This window comes from Amblyraja radiata, chromosome 9, assembly GCF_010909765.2.
Source record: "Amblyraja radiata isolate CabotCenter1 chromosome 9, sAmbRad1.1.pri, whole genome shotgun sequence".
Taxonomy (NCBI): domain Eukaryota; kingdom Metazoa; phylum Chordata; class Chondrichthyes; order Rajiformes; family Rajidae; genus Amblyraja; species Amblyraja radiata.
Window position 1 is genome coordinate 37,233,868 of NC_045964.1, and position 21,049 is coordinate 37,254,916.

The 21,049-nt window shown below is 42.5% G+C and overlaps 1 protein-coding gene across 2 annotated transcripts in view; it reads left to right on the forward strand.

Annotated features, from left to right (window-relative positions):
* The window catches only part of slc25a21 (solute carrier family 25 member 21), a 357,875-nt gene that overhangs the window by 251,534 nt on the left and 85,292 nt on the right, over nucleotides 1-21,049 (forward strand). For both annotated transcript variants that reach the window (XM_033027135.1, XM_033027136.1), the window contains exon 3: nucleotides 3,777-3,825. In XM_033027135.1, the coding sequence (XP_032883026.1) occupies nucleotides 3,777-3,825 (49 nt within the window). The remainder of the gene's footprint in view (nucleotides 1-3,776; nucleotides 3,826-21,049) is intronic.

Consider the following 21,049-nt stretch of genomic DNA (forward strand, 5'->3'; position numbering starts at 1 on the left):
GCTCCTGGTCACTGTGAATTGACCCTGGTGTGCTTTGGTAGGAAGTGAATCAGGATTAGGCTGGGAGCTATCTGGGTGTGGATGGAGTTGATGGAGATGCATGAGGAAATTTGAGATAAGTGTAGATATATGCCAGATAGTTGCTGATGGACGTGGTTGACCAAAGGATCTCCACACTATATGACTCACAGATGTGCATTTAAGAATGCATTACAGGTGCACAACCTTTTATCCGAAGATCCAAATAACGAAAACCTCCGAATAGCGGACATTTTTTCGGTCCTTGAAGAAAGGTCCTTGAAAACGTTCACCGAGGGCGGCCCGCAGAGGTGACAGCGGAACCTCCGGTCGGTCCTCCAACAAAGGGGAACTAAATCCCCATTCATAAAAGAGAAGGTGAGAGTATATTGGGTGAGTGTATATTGCGCGGGAGGGTAGGAATCATTGTAAATCATTGCTTAAATGTTAGTCAGTTAGTTTGGTGGGCTTTTGGGGGGAACTTTAATTCTTAGTCCCCTACCTGGTCGGAGAAGCGGGGAGCGGGCAATGCCTTACCGGGTCGCCGTGCAGTAAGCTCCGGACCGCTGTGCCGCGGCTCCCAACATCGTGGAGCTGGGGCTGTGGCCGGCTGCGCTGGATTTGGATTTGTAGCGCCGCGCAGCCAGGGGTAGAGTTCGCCGTGGTCGGAGCTACAACCGGCGCCGCCCGTGGCCGGCCCACCGCAGTCTCCACGATGTTGGGAGTCGGCGGCCCACAGCAGTCCGGGCTGCGGTGGTCCAGCCACGGGCGGCGCCGGTTGTAGCTCCGACCACGGCGAACTCTACCCCTGGCTGCGCGGCGCTACAAATCCAAATCCAGCGTCCGGACACCCGCAGCCCCAGCTCTGTGATGTGGGTGCCGCGGCACAGTACTGCACGGCGACCCGGAAAGGCATTGCCCGCTCCCCGCCTCTCTGACCAGGCAGGGGACTAAGAATTAAAGTTCCCCCCTTCACCCCCACCACATAAAATCCCTCCAAACTAACTGACTAACATTTAAGCAATGATTTACAATGATTCCGCGGTCTCCGGGGAGGAGGCAGCCGCTCCAAACTTTCCAAGCCGCCAGCGCTACCTACCTAATCTACGCTAAAAATCTTCCATTCCGAAACCCGAAAATGTCCGATATCCGAAATGTGTCTGGTCCCAAGGCTTTCGGATAAAAGGTTGTGCACCTGTACATGGAAATAAAAAGGGGATGGGATTGATGAGATGTCTCTGAGAATGGCCTCATTCGGTATGATAAACAATATAAAATATGAATATAGATGTAAGAGACTGCAGAAACTGGAATCCTGAGCAACAAATGATCCTCTGGAGTCGAGCAGCAAGAGGGGGTGGAGAGGAATTATGCAAGGTTTTGACCCAAAATGTTGACCATTCCTTCCCCCCACTGGAGCATCTGAAGATAACTGTCTTCTAAGAAAAATAGTTGGGCTAAAAATTTAGCCACAAATAGCCATCATCTCTTTTGTACTTGATATGAAGCCAGCAATTGAGATTTTCCCTCCAAATTCTTAGTTGAATTGAAGGATACATGGAAACAGGTCCTTCAGTCCACCAAGTCCACGCTGACCATTGATTAGGCTGTTCACACTAGTTCTATGCTATTCCCACATTCTCATCCATTCCCTACACACTAGGGGCAATTTACAAAGACCAATTACCCTACAAACCTGCACATTTTGGGATGTGGGAGGAAATCGGAGTACTCGGAGGAAACCCACGTGGTCACAGGGAGAATGTGCATATTCCAAACAGACAGCATCCAAGGTCAGGGTTGAACCTGGCTCTGTGAGGCAGCAGCTCTACCAGCTATGCCACAGTGTCACTCAAAAATTCTTATTGACTACATTTTAATTTAACTTTCTTGTTGCCACATAAATATTGTTTTTAATGTGCAGACCAATTCCCTCAGCATTTCAGCTGTTTAGTTCCTGTTAGGCTGGAGATTGTACTGAAGTCTGAAACTATGCATATCTAACATAACATAATTCGAGCATTGGAAAGCAAGTGTCTCTTGGTATTAGTGTGTGACCCTCTCCATCACTTTGCTGATGACTGAAGGTTGGAACATAACGCAGTACCTGGCCTGATTGAATTTGTCGTACCCTTTGAGCACAGGTTACAGTGGAGATGCCAGTGTTGTTTGTGTGTGCGCTGGATTATTTTGTGTGCATACTGTAATACTGTCGGAGGCTCCTCAGATGTCTGACGAGCATGCAGATCTAGCGTGGCTTGCAGCAGCTGTACGGAGCGGCAGTTGAAGGTACCAACAGCATCTCCAGCCCAGGCTCACCCCACATCATTGACTCAGTGTCGCTGCCAGGATAATACTCACTATTTTTAAAAACTTGATACTTTAAAAGTACGTGGTGCCAGAAATACAACAACTCTTTCTGTGCTGCCTCAGACAAAATCTAATATTTTTTAACGCTCCAATCGTTGCACTTTTTTACTTAAGTATGATTTTATTGGATTGTATGCAAAACAAATCATTTCACTCTATTTAGTTACATTTGACAATAAAATAATGATTGAACTATTTGATTAGCCGGGATCACAGTTTTTCAGTATTGCAGTTATGTTTTAGTGTCTTTTATATTATCTATCGCGTTCAGCTGTTTCCCAGTACTTCCTGACCTATCTGAAACAATTTCGATTCTCTCAGCTAATCTCTCCTTCAAAACTAAAATGTCAATCCTTTCTTGTCTACCAGTGATATTATATTCCACAATAAGCATGCTATAAATATGCAAGTTGTTGATTTGTAAAGATTACATAATAAAACCTGAATCAATTCCAAGCATGCTAATACATGAAATCACAAGACTAGACATTTAGCATTCAGGTCCAAAATGAAGGTTTTATAAAATAGTTTTATAAAACAATCCTAAATTTGACAATCGACAATAGACAATAGGTGCAGGAGTAGGCCATTCGGGCTGTTCGAGCCAGTACCGCCATTCAATGTGATCATGGCTGATCATCCCCAATCAGTACCCCGATCCTGCCTTCTCCCCATATCCCCTGACCGCTATCTTTAAGAGCCCTATCTAGCTCTCTCTTGAAAGTATCCAGAGAACCGACCTCCACCGCCCTCTGAGACAGAGAATTCCACAGACTCACAACTCTCAGCATATTTTGATTGGACTGTGGTAGCCCTTGATATTAGTAGGAGCGTGGATTGTAGCTGCACAAAAATAATGAATTTCTAATCTCAGAGGAGGTCACACAGAGTCAACATGTTACTTTATATATGTAATTGGGGCTTAATGATACTTCATGGGAATGTTTTTGTAATAACGCCAATGTTTTAAATGGTCCCAAATATGATCTCCAAATCTGCTCAGCATAATTGTTGTTCATTTAGATCTTAAAATGTACACTGTATTAAGAATAGATTAGTTCTTAGTTAATTATTAGTTTAACCTACGTATCTGGTTCACTGTCGTCTTTCAAAAAAAAGAAAATTACCTAGTCAAGCCTGTATGGGACTTCAGACTCACTTATTAGGTTGACTCTTAACTGTCTTCTTAGTTCGGGCTATTTAGGCATACACAATAAATGCTGGCATTGACCACAGTATATACACCTCATGGATGAATATATTCAACAAAAATGTTTCATAGTGCTTCAATTTTTTATTTTTGACCTTCACACAATAATAAGCAATGAAGTATAAACTTTTGTTTGTGCTTATATTTATTGGCTCTTTCTGCTATGTCATCTATCTAGGTCTTGTGGAAATTTGCCTGATGCATCCCCTCGATGTGGTGAAAACCAGGTAAGACTTTGCTTGGGCAAGTTTTATTGTTATTGGAAGTCATCCAGAGTGTAAGCTGTCATGCTGCTGGTTATTAATGCTAGGACTTGCCTGAATAGTTGGTGTTCCAAATTTATTCCGTAAAGGAGAGTTGAAATTTTTTTTTTTTTTAGTTTTGTCAGAAAACAAGAGATTTGTGCTTTTCTTGAACTGTTTTATTTCAATAATACCACCAACATCTTCTCAGGAATGACGTCATCAACACAATTAGTATGCTTTTGCGCTTTCAGTTTACATGATTTACAGTTTACAGTGTGCTAAACATCCATTGGCAATGTGTATACCTTTTTAAATTCCAATATATTTTTTCATCTAACTTTAAAATTCACAAACAAAATCCTGCCATAAATATTGTTTAACTATTCCCATAGAGAAACCCAAGGTTAGACACAAAGTGATGTGGAACTGTGTGTGATTTAGATCTACCATGTTGTGCGAGCATCAGTCTTTAATCAGAACAAAATTTCCCTTCGTATCAGTGCCAACATTGTGTCGAGAGTAGGGTTGTGATTTGATTGTTGATGGATTATGTTAAGTATGAACTAAATTATATCCCATTTTCCGATCAGAGGTTTTAAAACAAAATGGGAACTTAGCTGCATATCATCATATACAATAAACCATTTAAATCTGTTTTGACAATAAGTTGAAATGCTGTAACATCACATGGATATTAACTTGTTTCATTCCAACTTCTTTGCTTGCTTTAAATAGATATCGATTACTGTTTACAGACTAATGCAGCTTATGTTTGAGCAGAGCTCCATTCGTATAATTTTTACTCTTAACATACTGAATACAGTATAAAATAGTAGTTGCATGAAAGACACTGAAATATGAAAACATTGAGATTGCTGTTCATGAATTCATACAATTTTGCAGAGTTGCTGAAAAAGATTTTATAATTGCACAGCTCGTAGAGTGCTGTCCACAATGCCAGAGAGCCAAGTTCGATCCTGACCTCGGGTGCTCTCTGTGTAGAGTTTTAATGTTCTCCCTGTGACCACGTGGGTTTCCTCCAGGTACTCCGGTTCCTCCCACATCCCAACGATGTGCAAGTTTATAGGTATAATTGGCCCCTGTAAATTGTCCATAATGTGCAGGGAGTGGATGAGAAAGCGGAACGGTGGCACAGCGGTAGAGTTGCTGCCTTACAGCGAATGCAGCGCCGGAGATCCGGGTTCAATCCTGACTACGGATGCTGCCTGTACGGAGTTTGTACATTCTCCCCGTGGGTTTTCTCCGAGATCTTCGGTATCCTCCCACACTCCAAAGATGTACAGGCATGTAGGTTAATTGGCTTGGTAAATGTAAAAATTGTTCCTAGTGTGTGAAGGATAGTGTTAATGCGCGGGGATCGCTGGTCGGCCGAAGGGCCTGTTTCCACGGTGTATCTCTAAACTAAACTTAACTAACTATGATGCTGAAAGACAATTTTTACATTTCCACTGCATGCTCCTTTCAGTCCAACATTTGGGTTACCTCAAAGCAGATTCAAAATATATGATTCTGGCAATTTTGTGCTATTTATAAATGAATGATGAATATGAAGACCATTACCAATTACACGTGTGGGTTTAAACTAAATAGTGGGGGGGAGGGATTGACAAATTGGTAGTATAAAGATGGAGTTGAAGAGGAAGTGGCTTCAGGAAAAATTACAAAAGATACTCGAATTAATGGGAAGGAAAGCTCGAGAATGGACAACAGAGTACGGTCAGGGCCAATTGCAAGCGGTGTCAGGGGGGAAGTGAATACGGAGATCAAAGTGCTGTATATGAATGCGCGAAGTATAAGGAATTAAGTGGACGAGCTTGAGGCTCAGTTAGAAACTGGCAAGTATGATGTTGTGGGAATTACTAAGTCATGGCTGCAAGAGGGCCAGGGCTGGGAACTGAATATTCAAGGGTATACCTCCTGTCGAAAAGACAGACAAGTGGGCAGAGGGGGTGGGGTTGCCGTGTTGGTGAGGAATTAAATTCAGTCCCTTGCAAGGGGTGACATTGAAACAGGAGATGTGGAGTCAGGATGGATAGAACTAAGGAATTGTAAGGGTAAAAAGACCCTAATGGGACTAATCTACAGGCCCCCAAACAGTAGCCTGGACATAGGGCGCAAGTTGAATCAGGAGTTAAATTGGCATGTAGTAAAAGTAATGCTGTGATTGTTATGGGAGATTTCAACATGCAGGTAGACTGGGAAAATCAGGTTGGTACTGGACCCCAAGAAAGGGACTTTGTAGAGTGCCTTTGTGATGGGTTCTTAGAACAGCTTGTATTGGAGCCCACCAGGGAGAAGGCAATTCTGGATTTAGTGTTATGTAATGAACTGGATTTGATAAAGGACCTCGAGGTTAATGAGCCATTAGGAGGCAGTGACCATAACATGGTCAGGTGTAATCTACAATTGGAGAGGGAGAAGAGTAGATTGGAGATGTCAGTGTTGCAGTTGAATAAAGGGGACTATGGGGCCATGAGGGAGGAGTTACACTAGCAGGGATGACAGTGGAACAAAAATGGCAGGTGTTTCTAGGAATAATACAGAAGGTGCAGGATCAGTTCATTCCTAGGAGAAAGAAAGATTCCAAGGGGAGAAAGGGACGACCATGGCTGACAAGGGACATTCAGGGACAGTATAAAAATTAAAGAGAAGAAGTACAACGTAGCAAAGATGAGCGGGAAGCAAGAGGATTGGGTAATGTTTAAAGCGCAACAGAAGATAACCAAAAAGACAATACGGGGAGAAAAGATGAGATACGAAGGTAAGCTAGCCAAGAATATAAAGCAGGATAGTAAAAGCTTATTTAGGTGTGTGAAGAGGAAAAAATTAGTTAAGACCAAAGTTGGACCCTTGAAGACCGAAAAAGGTGAATTTATTATGGGTAACTGGGAAATGGCAGATGAGTTGAACAGGTACTTTGGATCTGTCTTCACTAAGGAGGACACAAACAATCTTCCTGATATAGTAGTGGCCAGAGGATCTGGGGTGACGGAGGAACTGAAGGAAATCCACATTAGGCAGGAAATGATGTTGGATAGACTGATGGGACTGAAGGCTGATAAATCCCCAGGGCCTGATGGTCTGCATCCCAGGGTACTTACGGAAGTGGCTCTAGAAATCGTGGACGCATTGGTGATAATTTTCCAATGTTCTATAGACTCAGGATCAGTGCCTGTGGATTGGAGGGTAGCTAATGTTATCCCACTTTTTAAGAAAGGCGGGAGAGAGAAAACAGGGAATTATAGACCAGTTAGCCTGACATCGGTGGTGGGGAAGATGCTGGAGTCAATTATAAAAGATGAGATAGTCGCACATTTGGATAGAAGTAACAGGATCGGTCCGAGTCAGCATGGATTTACGAAGGGGAAATCATGCTTGACTAATCTTCTGGAATTTTTTGAAGATGTAACTAGGAAAATGGACAAGGGAGAGCCAGTGGATGTAGTGGTACCTGGACTTTCAGAAAGCATTTGATAAGGTCCACATAGGAGATTAGTGGGCAAAATCGGGGCACATGGTATTGGGGATAGAGTGCTGACATGGATAGAGAAGTGGTTGGCAGACAGGAAACAAAGAGTAGGGATTAACGGGTCCCTTTCAGAATGGCAGGCAGTGACTATTGGGGCACCGCAAGGCTCGGTGCTGGGACCTCAGCTATTTACAATATACATCAATGATTTGGATGAAGGGATTCTGGGTGGCAGTGTGAACTGTGAGGAGGATGTTATGAGAATGCAGGGTGACTTGGACAGCTTGGGGAAGTGGGCAGATGAAGTTTAATGCGGATAAATGTGAGGTTATCCACTTTGGTAGCAAAAACAGGAATGCAGATTACTATCTAAATGGCTTCAAGTTGGGAAAAGGGGAAGTACAACGGAATCTGGGGGTCCTTGTACATCAGTCTATGAAAGTAAGCATGCAGGTACAGCAGGCAGTGAAGAAAGCGAATGGCATGTTGGCCTTTATAACAAGAGGAATGGAATATAGGAGCAAAGAGGTCCTTCTGCAGTTGTACAGAACCCTAGTAAGACCACACCTGGAGTATTGTGTGCAGTTTTGGTCCCCTAATTTGAGGAAGGACAGTCTTGCTATTGAGGGAGTGCACCGTAGGTTTACAAGGTTGATTCCCGGGATGGCGGGACTATCATATGCTGAGACAATGGAGCAGCTGGGCTTGTACACTCTGTAGTTTCGAAGGATGAGAGGGCATCTCATTGAAACATTCAAGATTGTTAAGGGTTTGGACACGCTAGAAGCAGGAAACATGTTCCCAATGTTGGGGGAGTCCAGAACCAGGGGCCACAGTTTAAGAATAAGGAGTAAGCCATTTAGAACGGAGACGAGGAAACACTTTTTCTCAAAGAGAGTGGTGAGTCTGTAGAATTATCTGCCTCAGAGGGCGGCGGAGGCAGGTTCTCTGGATGATTTCAAGAGAGAGCTAGATAGGGCTCTTAAAAATAGCGGTGTCAGGGGATACGGGGAGCAGGCAGGAAAGGGGTACTGATTGGGGATGATCAGCCATGATCACATTGAATGGCGGTGCTGGCTCGAAGGGCCGAATGGCCTACTCCTGCACCTATTGTCTATTGTCTATTGTCTATTCTCTAATGGTGCAAATGATTATTAATTTGCACTGAAAATTAAGTTCAGAGACTCAAGCAAATTTGTTTTGCGTAATTAGCAAAAGCAACTAAATCAATAATCAGAAAAAATATCATGGTGAACTTTGAGATCACAAATCATTTATGGATGCCAATTTGTTTGCATTGAATCTTAAACTAAATACATTTTTTAGAAAGAAATATATCCGGCTTAAGTATTCTAATTCATCCAAGATATTTACTTTTCTATCTGTTTTCAGCAAAACTCATTTGTTTCCCCTGGAAACCTAACACGTTTGCTAAGCTTTATTAGTTGATTGTGGCAAGAATGTGATTCTATGGCTCAAGCAAAGAGAGTTCCACAGCGGCACTGGGACAAAGTTATGGCTTTTCATTAACCTGGAAACCTCCTATTTACATGGTTCACAGCCTGGTCTCAGCTCACTTGGAGGTAACAAAGGGTGTCGGGCCCAAGATACAGCAGGGGGCTCACTCCTTTAGGGCTGCCATCTGAATCTGATCAGGTCAACTGTTTTAACTCCTGCCTCATTAGGGGGAATAAACAGGAGATTATGGTTCATGTAAGGATCACATTACAGAGAGCTTAAGCTTGTTCCAGACATTAGGTAGCTGATTATTTTTTTGTGGATGCCTTGCTGTTTCTCCTTTTAGTCAAGAATGCTTATTTGACTCTTCCCCCCCCCCCCCCCCCCCCCCCCCCCCCCCGATAAACCTGTGTTTGTTCGATACAAAGAAAGCATTAAAGTAACTAATAAAAGTTAATAATAAAATACATGTCAATCACTAGGGCAGCTCTTCTACAGGGGCTTATGTCAGTCTAGAGCAGAGATTTAATACTGATGAGGGATAGTAACTCAGCATGTAAGTAGTGCTTTGCCTCTGTCCCTTAAAATATTTGAAGATGGTATATAATCTACTGTTAAATTGAGGAGAACGCTCTCAGGTTTTACATTCTAATGCAAGAACATTTGCTTCTCATTACTCTATTCCTTTGTTTAAAAACCCCCAAAATAAAACAAATGTGGCATCACGTTGCTTGGTGGAATTTGCAGTATCTCTGACAGCTTTTATGACCATTGACACATCAGGGGATGTCAACTGATGTCACATTGATTCAGAGTAACATTTATGCACGTCAAAAGTGGATAGAGAGAGAGTGCAATTGTTTGTACTGTTGTGTGTACAATTAACTTGGCTCGTAAAGGAAGTGCGCAAACGTTTTTAAAAACAAAAGTGATTCCTTGCTGATCCCCAAACAGTTCATTATCTGAAGTGCCTAAGGCACAACTGGATCTACTGTGAAGAGTGAAACTTTCCCCAACGTCCTAAAATTGCTCTTTATGACTACAAGACTGTTGACAACCATTCTTATTTGTATTCATTGGTGTACACAATGAATATTTGGTGTTTGCAGCCTACTAGATTCTTTGCAATACTTTTAAACCCAAGTATTTGCAAATTAAATTGAAGAAATTAATGATTCCCATAAGTAGCCAAATGTCCTGTAATTTCCTTTTGAAAGAGATAAAGATTTTTATCTGGTTGAGATGGGGTTAAAGAGGAAGATGAACACTGAGGAAGGAAGATGAACACTGTTTATAACTGCAAACGTCAAAGATGAAATCTGTAACAAGAACAATTTGTGGTGCCTTCTCCAAAATAACGTTTTAGGGTTTCAGACATGTCGTTTAAAAACTCAATTCAAAATTGTTTTTGATTACATTATATACAAAGCAAACAATTCAGATTTGAATTCAATTTTGCGCTGTTCATCTCAGGCATGGCAGAGTAAAGATTCACTGTAGAACAATGTCAGGCTTTAAAGGGTTTAATTGATTGAAAGATACAGCATGCAAGCAAGACCTTCGTCCTCTGAGCCCACACTGTTCACCTGTTCACAATAATTCTATGTTGTCCCACTTTTTCATCCACTCCCTACATACTAGGGGAGGCACAGTGGCGCAGTGGTAGAGTTGCTGCCTTACAGCAAAATGCAGCACCAGAGACCCGGGTTCGATCCCGACCAAGTGCACTGTCTGTACGGAGTTTGTACATTCTCCCCGTGACCTGCGTCGGTTTTCTCCGATATCTTCGGTTTCCTCCCACATTCCAAAGACGTGCAGGTTTGTAGGTTAATTGGCTTGATTAATTGGCTTGATAAATGTAAAAATTGTCCAGTATAAAATTGTCCAACTTCCAGTATAGTCCCTGGTGGACTCTTCGGAAGGTACAAGGTACAAGGTACAAGGGGCAATTTACAATGGGCAATTAACCTGCAAACTCGCACATTTTTGGAATGTGGGAGGAAACCGGATCAATTACAGTAGTCAATCAATTACAATCACAATAATACTTAATTAGCCAAGTATGCATTGCAACATATAAGGAATTTAACTTGCCAGGTCAGTCATACAATTAAAAAGCAACGGAACACACAAAATACATTTTAATATAAACATCCACCACAGTGACTCCTCCACATTCCTCACAATGGTGGAAGGCGAAAAAAAGTTCATATCTCTTCCCTTCTTTGCTCTCCCGTGGTCGGGGGCCTCGAGCCCTCCGTTGACGGGACGATCTTGACTCCCGTAGCCAGCAGTTGGGCCCTCCACATCGGGGCGATCAGCTCCCGCATCGGGGGGATGTCATCTCGCCCATGCCGGTGATCGGACCCCACGTTGGGGCTGGTCGAACTTCTGCATCGTTGGAGCTCCCGACTAGCCTCTCCCGAGACTGCGAGCCCTTGATGATAAAGTCCGCATGCCGCGGTTGGAATGATCCCAGGCAAGGGACCGGCTCCAATGTTAAGTTCATGCCGTGCGGTGGGGCACAGGGAGAACGTCAAACTGCACACAGAAAGAATCAAGGTCAGGATAAAACCCGCGTCTCTCGCACTGTGAGGCAGCAAATTTATCAGCTTTGCCACTGTGCCGCTCATTATTGGGCCATTTGTACAAATACTACAAATAGAAGTCTATGATGTAATTTTAGGTTCAGATAATCAACTTCTGCATGTAATGGCAACAGGGAAGGATGGTGGCAGGTTCCGGGAAAAAAAAGTCAGATATTAGCACTGTAAGAACATTGAGGAAGCACATTTTACACAATTGAATTAAAAAATTCTGATTACTAGTTCTCTAAAAATGTATTTAATGATACAATGTCCAAATACTGCTGGATTGTATAATACCATAAGAACTGGAACATTGCTATTTATGTTGTGCATAGCGCAAGTAATGTTCAATAACTCCAAACAGGCTATAAAATCTGTTACTAATCTGGTCTACAGAATGCTGTAATATCTGCAGTATTCAGAAATGTTATGCTATTAATAAAACTATTCTATTGATTAGATATTTAGCAGATATATTATTTTTAGTGTAAAAAAGAAGAAAATATTTAATGTGTATTTGCATTATATCTCCATCATTATATTTAAGGTTCTAATTAGGACTCTCATAACTATGAAATTATAGACTATGGTTTTAACTCTTACAAACATCACCACAGCTATAAAATGCAATAGGAACCATCCCTGCTGCTTTGCTTGATCTTTGAACTGTGGAGCATTTGTAAGGAAATTCCAGAAATGGCAATGCTTCTCTTTCCAGTGTGTACTAATGTTTGATTTTGAATTAAAGGAATATTTCCTTTTCCTTCCAAAAAGTTAAATTTAAATGTTTTTTCAAAAAATTATGTCTCGTAATTTGTGTCCAAATAGGTATTGAGACAAATCTTTGTGGAGGTAAATTTATTATGTCAAGGTTAAAAAAAACATAAATTTTTTCTAACATATATGGTCATTCTGTGATTTTCATGTTTAATACTTTGATCCCTCTTCCACCACTTCCGACCATTCAGAGCTAATTGACAATCCCGATCTTTACCTGCTTCCTGTGAAAGATGCAATGGTCTCAGCTCAATCCTTCCAATATCAAAGTATTCTATGTTCCAAATATATAAAACTATTTTTGCTATAATTTGAATATTTTGCAAAGAAAAACAGGCAGAGGCAATATAGACACTGTGGCTGAACTATTTTGTCTAAGTATGTATGTGAATAGATCTTTGAAAATGGCAGGAAATATTGATTGACCAGCTTGTAATGTCATGTAGAATTCTGGGCTTCATGGAAACTAATTCCATCCAACTTTGGTCACCACAATTTAGGAATAGGATGAAGGCCTGATGTACATAGACGAGATTCACAAGAATGGTTCCAGGGATTTGTGATTTCAGCTGCATAATTAAGCTGGAGAAACCTGGGTTGTTCTCGTTTGGAGCAAAGAAGGTTGAGAGAAGCTCAGATAGAACACCAGATGACCATGCTGTGTTAGATAAAATAGATAGAGAGAGTGTTCCCAATCACGAATGATTGAGCATTAGGGGGCACAGATACTGAATATTTACCATTGAAATCTAATGCTTCTCGTTTGGAAATGCTCCAGGCTGCATTTTGAAGAGAGAATAATCCCAGTGCAGGGAGAATTTCAATTAATCTCAATTAATTGCCCTGATATTTCATTTCTTATTGCCACATGCTGTACCCTACCTCAAACAAGCTTTTTGTTAGAATGGAATTAATCTATGCAACAGATTGAAAACTATTCAACTTTCAGTGCCTCAAATTTAGAACTGGGTTTGCCCCAACCTCAGTAGCCAAGTTGCAGTCCCCAAACCATGCTTGCATTTGTGTAATTTGAATACCAAGTTTGAGGTTATCGTTATCTTGTTCACTGGAATATCCAAGACGATGGGCTTGCACTTCTGCAAAACAAAGGTTCTGTATCAACCTGCCCCTGGCGTACATCACCACCCGCTGACAATGACAGTTTAGAGATAAGACACAAAATGCGGGAGTATCTTAGTGTGTCAGGCAGCATCGCTGGAGAACATGGAACCAGCATCTGCAGTTCCTTGTTTCTAATTTCAACAGTTCAGAGAGGTCTGCACCACTTTCCCTGCATTGGTTAGTACCCCTCAAAGAATAAAGAATTTCTTTATTGAAGAAATTCATCATTTTCTTAATTACACCAGCAGAGCCTTTAGCTGATTGAGGAAAAGGTGTTTGCAGATCCAGACCTCAAACCTGTACAAAACTCAATGTCTACTGGATAGCAGTGATCCCTGACTTCCTATGTGCTTCTGAGACCTGAATAACATGCAGTAGGCTCCTTAGGGCACTGGACGATGACTTTACAAGCTGGAAGAAGCAAAATATTGAAAAATGTTCTCAGAAAGAAAATGCAAAATACCCACAGATTTCGAGGAATCCCTAGCCCTTCTCCACTCAAAGTGAGCATGTGGGATGGCAGTGACAATCTCAGGTCCCCGCTCAAGGGGCACACAATATCCAGTGTAAATAGCAGAAGGAGCACAGCGCCTTGCAAACTGTTTTCACCAGCCCATTCCATCTGACATCTCCTTCCCCGCCTGTGGAAGAGTTTCAACTCCCATATTGACCCCATCAAGCACTTCAGAAGCCATGGAACCAGGTCAAAACAAGTCATTCTCAATGTCAAGAAACTCTCCAAGAAGAGGTTACAAATCACCGGCTACCAATGATCCTTCATGTAAGGAACAGTACCTGGACGTGGCGTTGAAGGACGAGAAGCCGAAGCAAAGAAGTGGAAGCCAAATAACCGAATGGAAACTAAGCCGAAACGGCAAATAACCGAAAGTGTACAGAACAAACTAATTAAACACCAACTAACCAAAAGGGTGGGACGCCTAAATGTAAACTAACCGAAAGGGCGGGACGCCTAAAAGCCAATTAACCGAAAGGCTTCATCGCCGAAAAGCAAACTCACTGAAAGGCCGCTCTGCCGAAACGCCAACTAACCGAAAGGCTGCGCCGCTTACAAGCCAACTAACCGAATGGCCGCTCAGCCAATAAGTCAAATAACGGACATGACGTCGCCAGGGGGGCGGGACTTGTCAGCGATTGATCCAGACCCCCGCGTCCATCACATCACTGGCCGCATTGACTTCATGAGTAGCAGAACATGTTGGCGTTTTAATGTGGGCATTGGTTAATTCAGCTATACGACAGCGGTTTTCAAAAGCTTCTAAGGTCAGGCCAACTTCTCGTAACAATTCATCGCGTAGTTTATCATTCAATATGCCATGTATTAAGCGATCTCGTATCAAACTATTTTCAATTTCTCTGAAATCACATCGACTAGCGACATGCTTCAGTGCACTGACATATAGCTCGACAGGTTCTCCTTGTTTTTGACACATTGAGAAAAATGTATGTCGTTCAATGCTCACATTAATTTGTAACTCACATAGTTGTCGGAATTTACGTAGGAGACATTCAGGATCTCGGTCAGACTCTGCTGGAATCTGTACACTATTAGCGTCGACTCCAGCCGGTGCATAGTAAAATCTTCTGGCACGTCGAGCAGCTTCAGTGCCTGCCAGGTTAAGTAGGATTGATGCACGGAGAGCAGGGGCAGCAGCTGGATACGCTGCGTCAATGTAGATTGAGAGATCTTCCTTGAATACACGTCATTGCTCTGCAAGGTCTGCATCAAACACCAAGATAAAAACAATATAATCAATTGAGGAGTCCATACACTCTGGCACCATGTTGATTTGTAGTCCTTATAATAACAGTGGCCTCACACCATGTCAGGTTATATAGAGTTTATTAGGTACGAGTAATACAACTTCTCACTTAAGATTTCACTTTAAGACTAACGGAATGCAGCAGACTGCGACGCTAACAAGCTAGTGGACGTATCTACAAATGCATGACTCATAGCATGAGCCACTAATCTACACCGTTGGAGGTGGTGAAAATATTGGAGGATTATATGCTGTATGCGACGGCTGATGGGGTGGAAGGTGAGGACAAGGGGCACTCTGTCCTTGTTACGAATGGGGGGAGGAGGAGTAAGAGGGGAGTTGTGGGATATTGAGGAGACCCAAGTGAGAGCCTCATCTATAATCGAAGAGGGGAACCCCCGTTTCCTAAAGAATGAGGACATCTTCGATGCCCTGGTATGGAACACCTCATCCTGGGCCCAGATACGGCATAGACGGAGGCATTGGGAGTCGGTGATGGAGGCTTTACAGGTAGCAGGGTGTAGCCAAGAAATGTAGCCAAGGTAGCTATGGGAGTCAGTAGTTTTGTAGTAGATGTCGGTCAATAGTCTGTTTCCTGTGATGGAGGCGGTGAGATCTAGAAACGGTAGGGAGATGTTGGAGATGGTCCAAGTGAATTTGATTGTCGGATGAAACTTAGTGGTGAAGTTGATGAAGTCCTTAAGTTCAGCATGGGTGCAGTAGGTAGCACCAATGCAGTCATAAATGTAGCGGGGGTAGAGTTCGGGGATAGGGCCAGGGATTGTTCGACGTACCCTACAAAGAGGCAGGCATAGCTCGGGCCCATACGAGTGCCCATAGCTACGCCTTGGATATCTTCGGTTTCCTCCCACATTCCAAAGACGTGCAGGTTTGTAGGTTAATTGGCTTGATTAATTGGCTTGATAAATGTAAAAATTGTCCAGTATAAAATTGTCCAACTTCCAGTATAGTCCCTGGTGGACTCTTCGGAAGGTACAAGGTACAAGGTACAAGGGACAATTTACAATGGGCAATTAACCTGCAAACTCGCACATTTTTGGAATGTGGGAGGAAACCGGATCATCCGGAGGAAACCTACGTAGTCAATCAATTACAATCACAATAATACTTAATTAGCCAAGTATGCATTGCAACATATAAGGAATTTAACTTGCCAGGTCAGTCATACAATTAAAAAGCAACGGAACACACAAAATACATTTTAATATAAACATCCACCACAGTGACTCCTCCACATTCCTCACAATGGTGGAAGGCGAAAAAAAGTTCATATCTCTTCCCTTCTTTGCTCTCCCGTGGTCGGGGGCCTCGAGCCCTCCGTTGACGGGACGATCTTGACTCCCGTAGCCAGCAGTTGGGCCCTCCACATCGGGGCGATCAGCTCCCGCATCGGGGGGATGTCATCTCGCCCATGCCGGTGATCGGGCCTCATGTTGGGGCTGGTCGAACTTCTGCATCGTTGGAGCTCCCGACTAGCCTCTCCCGAGACTGCGAGCCCTTGATGATAAAGTCCGCATGCCGCGGTTGGAATGATCCCAGGCAAGGGACCGGCTCCAATGTTAAGTTCATGCCGTGCGGTGGGGCACAGGGAGAACGTCAAACTGCACACAGAAAGAATCAAGGTCAGGATAAAACCCGCGTCTCTCGCACTGTGAGGCAGCAAATTTATCAGCTTTGCCACTGTGCCGCTCATTATTGGGCCATTTGTACAAATACTACAAATAGAAGTCTATGATGTAATTTTAGGTTCAGATAATCAACTTCTGCATGTAATGGCAACAGGGAAGGATGGTGGCAGGTTCCGGGAAAAAAAAGTCAGATATTAGCACTGTAAGAACATTGAGGAAGCACATTTCACACAATTGAATTAAAAAATTCTGATTACTAGTTCTCTAAAAATGTATTTAATGATACAATGTCCAAATACTGCTGGATTGTATAATACCATAAGAACTGGAACATTGCTATTTATGTTGTGCATAGCGCAAGTAATGTTCAATAACTCCAAACAGGCTATAAAATCTGTTACTAATCTGGTCTACAGAATGCTGTAATATCTGCAGTATTCAGAAATGTTATGCTATTAATAAAACTATTCTATTGATTAGATATTTAGCAGATATATTATTTTTAGTGTAAAAAAGAAGAAAATATTTAATGTGTATTTGCATTATATCTCCATCATTATATTTAAGGTTCTAATTAGGACTCTCATAACTATGAAATTATAGACTATGGTTTTAACTCTTACAAACATCACCACAGCTATAAATGCAATAGGAACCATCCCTGCTGCTTTGCTTGATCTTTGAACTGTGGAGCATTTGTAAGGAAATTCCAGAAATGGCAATGCTTCTCTTTCCAGTGTGTACTAATGTTTGATTTTGAATTAAAGGAATATTTCCTTTTCCTTCCAAAAAGTTAAATTTAAATATTTTTTCAAAAAATTATGTCTCGTAATTTGTGTCCAAATAGGTATTGAGACAAATCTTTGTGGAGGTAAATTGATTATGTCAAGGTTAAAAAAAACATACATTTTTTCTAACATATATGGTCATTCTGTGATTTTCATGTTTAATACTTTGATCCCTCTTCCACCATTCCGACCATTCAGAGCTAATTGACAATCCCGATCTTTACCTGCTTCCTGTGAAAGATGCAATGGTCTCAGCTCAATCCTTCCAATATCAAAGTATTCTATGTTCCAAATATATAAAACTATTTTTGCTATAATTTGAATATTTTGCAAAGAAAAACAGGCAGAGGCAATATAGACACTGTGGCTGAACTATTTTGTCTAAATATGTATGTGAATAGATCTTTGAAAATGGCAGGAAATATTGATTGACCAGCTTGTAATGTCATGTAGAATTCTGGGCTTCATGGAAACTAATTCCATCCAACTTTGGTCACCACAATTTAGGAATAGGATGAAGGCCTGATGTACATAGACGAGATTCACAAGAATGGTTCCAGTGATTTGTGATTTCAGCTGCATAATTAAGCTGGAGAAACCTGGGTTGTTCTCGTTTGGAGCAAAGAAGGTTGAGAGAAGCTCAGATAGAACACCAGATGACCATGCTGTGTTAGATAAAATAGATAGAGAGAGTGTTCCCAATCACGAATGATTGAGCATTAGGGGGCACAGATACTGAATATTTACCATTGAAATCCAATGCTTCTCGTTTGGAAATGCTCCAGGCTGCATTTTGAAGAGAGAATAATCCCAGTGCAGGGAGAATTTCAATTAATCTCAATTAATTGCCCTGATATTTCATTTCTTATTGCCACATGCTGTACCCTACCTCAAACAAGCTTTTTGTTAGAATGGAATTAATCTATGCAACAGATTGAAAACTATTCAACTTTCAGTGCCTCAAATTTAGAACTGGGTTTGCCCCAACCTCAGTAGCCAAGAGCAGTCCCCAAACCATGCTTGCATTTGCGTAATTTGAATACCAAGTTTGAGGTTATCGTTATCTTGTTCACTGGAATATCCAAGACGATGGGCTTGCACTTCTGCAAAACAAAGGTTCTGTATCAACCTGCCCCTGGCGTACATCACCACCCGCTGACAATGACAGTTTAGAGATAAGACACAAAATGCGGGAGTATCTTAGTGTGTCAGGCAGCATCGCTGGAGAACATGGAACCAGCATCTGCAGTTCCTTGTTTCTAATTTCAACAGTTCAGAGAAGTCTGCACCACTTTCCCTGCATTGGTTAGTACCCCTCAAAGAATAAAGAATTTCTTTATTGAAGAAATTCATCATTTTCTTAATTACACCAGCAGAGCCTTTAGCTGATTGAGGAAAAGGTGTTTGCAGATCCAGACCTCAAACCTGTACAAAACTCAATGTCTACTGGATAGCAGTGATCCCTGACTTCCTATGTGCTTCTGAGACCTGAATAACATGCAGTAGGCTCCTTAGGGCACTGGACGATGACGTTACAAGTTGGAAGAAGCAAAATATTGAAAAATGTTCTCAGAAAGAAAATGCAAAATACCCACAGATTTCGAGGAATCCCTAGCCCTTCTCCACTCAAAGTGAGCATGTGGGATGGCAGTGACAATCTCAGGTCCCCGCTCAAGGGGCACACAATATCCAGTGTAAATAGCAGAAGGAGCACAGCGCCTTGCAAACTGTTTTCACCAGCTCATTCCATCTGACATCTCCTTCCCCGCCTGTGGAAGAGTTTCAACTCCCACATTGACCCCATCAAGCACTTCAGAAGCCATGGAACCAGGTCAAAACAAGTCATTCTCAATGTCAAGAAACTCTCCAAGAAGAGGTTACAAATCACCGGCTACCAATGATCCTTCATGTAAGGAACAGTACCTGGACGTGGCGTTGAAGGACGAGAAGCCGAAGCAAAGAAGTGGAAGCCAAATAACCGAATGGAAACTAAGCCGAAACGGCAAATAACCGAAAGTGTACAGAACAAACTAATTAAACACCAACTAACCAAAAGGGTGGGACGCCTAAATGTAAACTAACCGAAAGGGCGGGACGCCTAAAAGCCAATTAACCGAAAGGCTTCATCGCCGAAAAGCAAACTCACTGAAAGGCCGCTCTGCCGAAACGCCAACTAACCGAAAGGCTGCGCCGCTTACAAGCCAACTAACCGAATGGCCGCTCAGCCAATAAGTCAAATAACGGACATGACGTCGCCGGGGGGGGGCGGGACTTGTCAGCGATTGATCCAGACCCCCGCGTCCATCACATCACTGGCCGCATTGACTTCATGAGTAGCAGAACATGTTGGCGTTTTAATGTGGGCATTGGTTAATTCAGCTATACGACAGCGGTTTTCAAAAGCTTCTAAGGTCAGGCCAACTTCTCGTAACAATTCATCGCGTAGTTTATCATTCAATATGCCATGTATTAAGCGATCTCGTATCAAACTATTTTCAATTTCTCTGAAATCACATCGACTAGCGACATGCTTCAGTGCACTGACATATAGCTCGACAGGTTCTCCTTGTTTTTGACACATTGAGAAAAATGTATGTCGTTCAATGCTCACATTAATTTGTAACTCACATAGTTGTCGGAATTTACGTAGGAGACATTCAGGATCTCGGTCAGACTCTGCTGGAATCTGTACACTATTAGCGTCGACTCCAGCCGGTGCATAGTAAAATCTTCTGGCACGTCGAGCAGCTTCAGTGCCTGCCAGGTTAAGTAGGATTGATGCACGGAGAGCAGGGGCAGCAGCTGGGTACGCTGCATCAATGTAGATTGAGAAATCTTCCTTGAATACACGCCATTGCTCTGCAAGGTCTGCATCAAACACCAAGATAAAAACAATATAATCAATTGAGGAGTCCATACACTCTGACACCATGTTGATTTGTAGTCCTTATAATAACAGTGGCCTCACACCATGTCAGGTTATATAGAGTTTATTAGGTACGAGTAATACAACTTCTCACTTAAGAGTGCACTTTAAGACTAACGGAATGCAGCAGACCGCGACGCTAACAAGCTAGTGGACGTATCTACAAATGCATGACTCATAGCATGAGCCACTAATCTACACCGTTGGAGGTGGTGAAAATATTGGAGGATTATATGCTGTATGCGACGGCTGATGGGGTGGAAGGTGAGGACAAGGGGCACTCTGTCCTTGTTACGAATGGGGGGAGGGGGAGTAAGAGGGGAGTTGTGGGATATTGAGGAGACCCAAGTGAGAGCCTCATCTATAATCGAAGAGGGGAACCCCCGTTTCCTAAAGAATGAGGACATCTTCGATGCCCTGGTATGGAACACCTCATCCTGGGCCCAGATACGGCGTAGACGGAGGCATTGGGAGTCGGTGATGGAGGCTTTACAGGTAGCAGGGTGTAGCCAAGAAATGTAGCCAAGGTAGCTATGGGAGTCAGTAGTTTTGTAGTAGATGTCGGTCAATAGTCTGTTTCCTGTGATGGAGGCGGTGAGATCTAGAAACGGTAGGGAGATGTTGGAG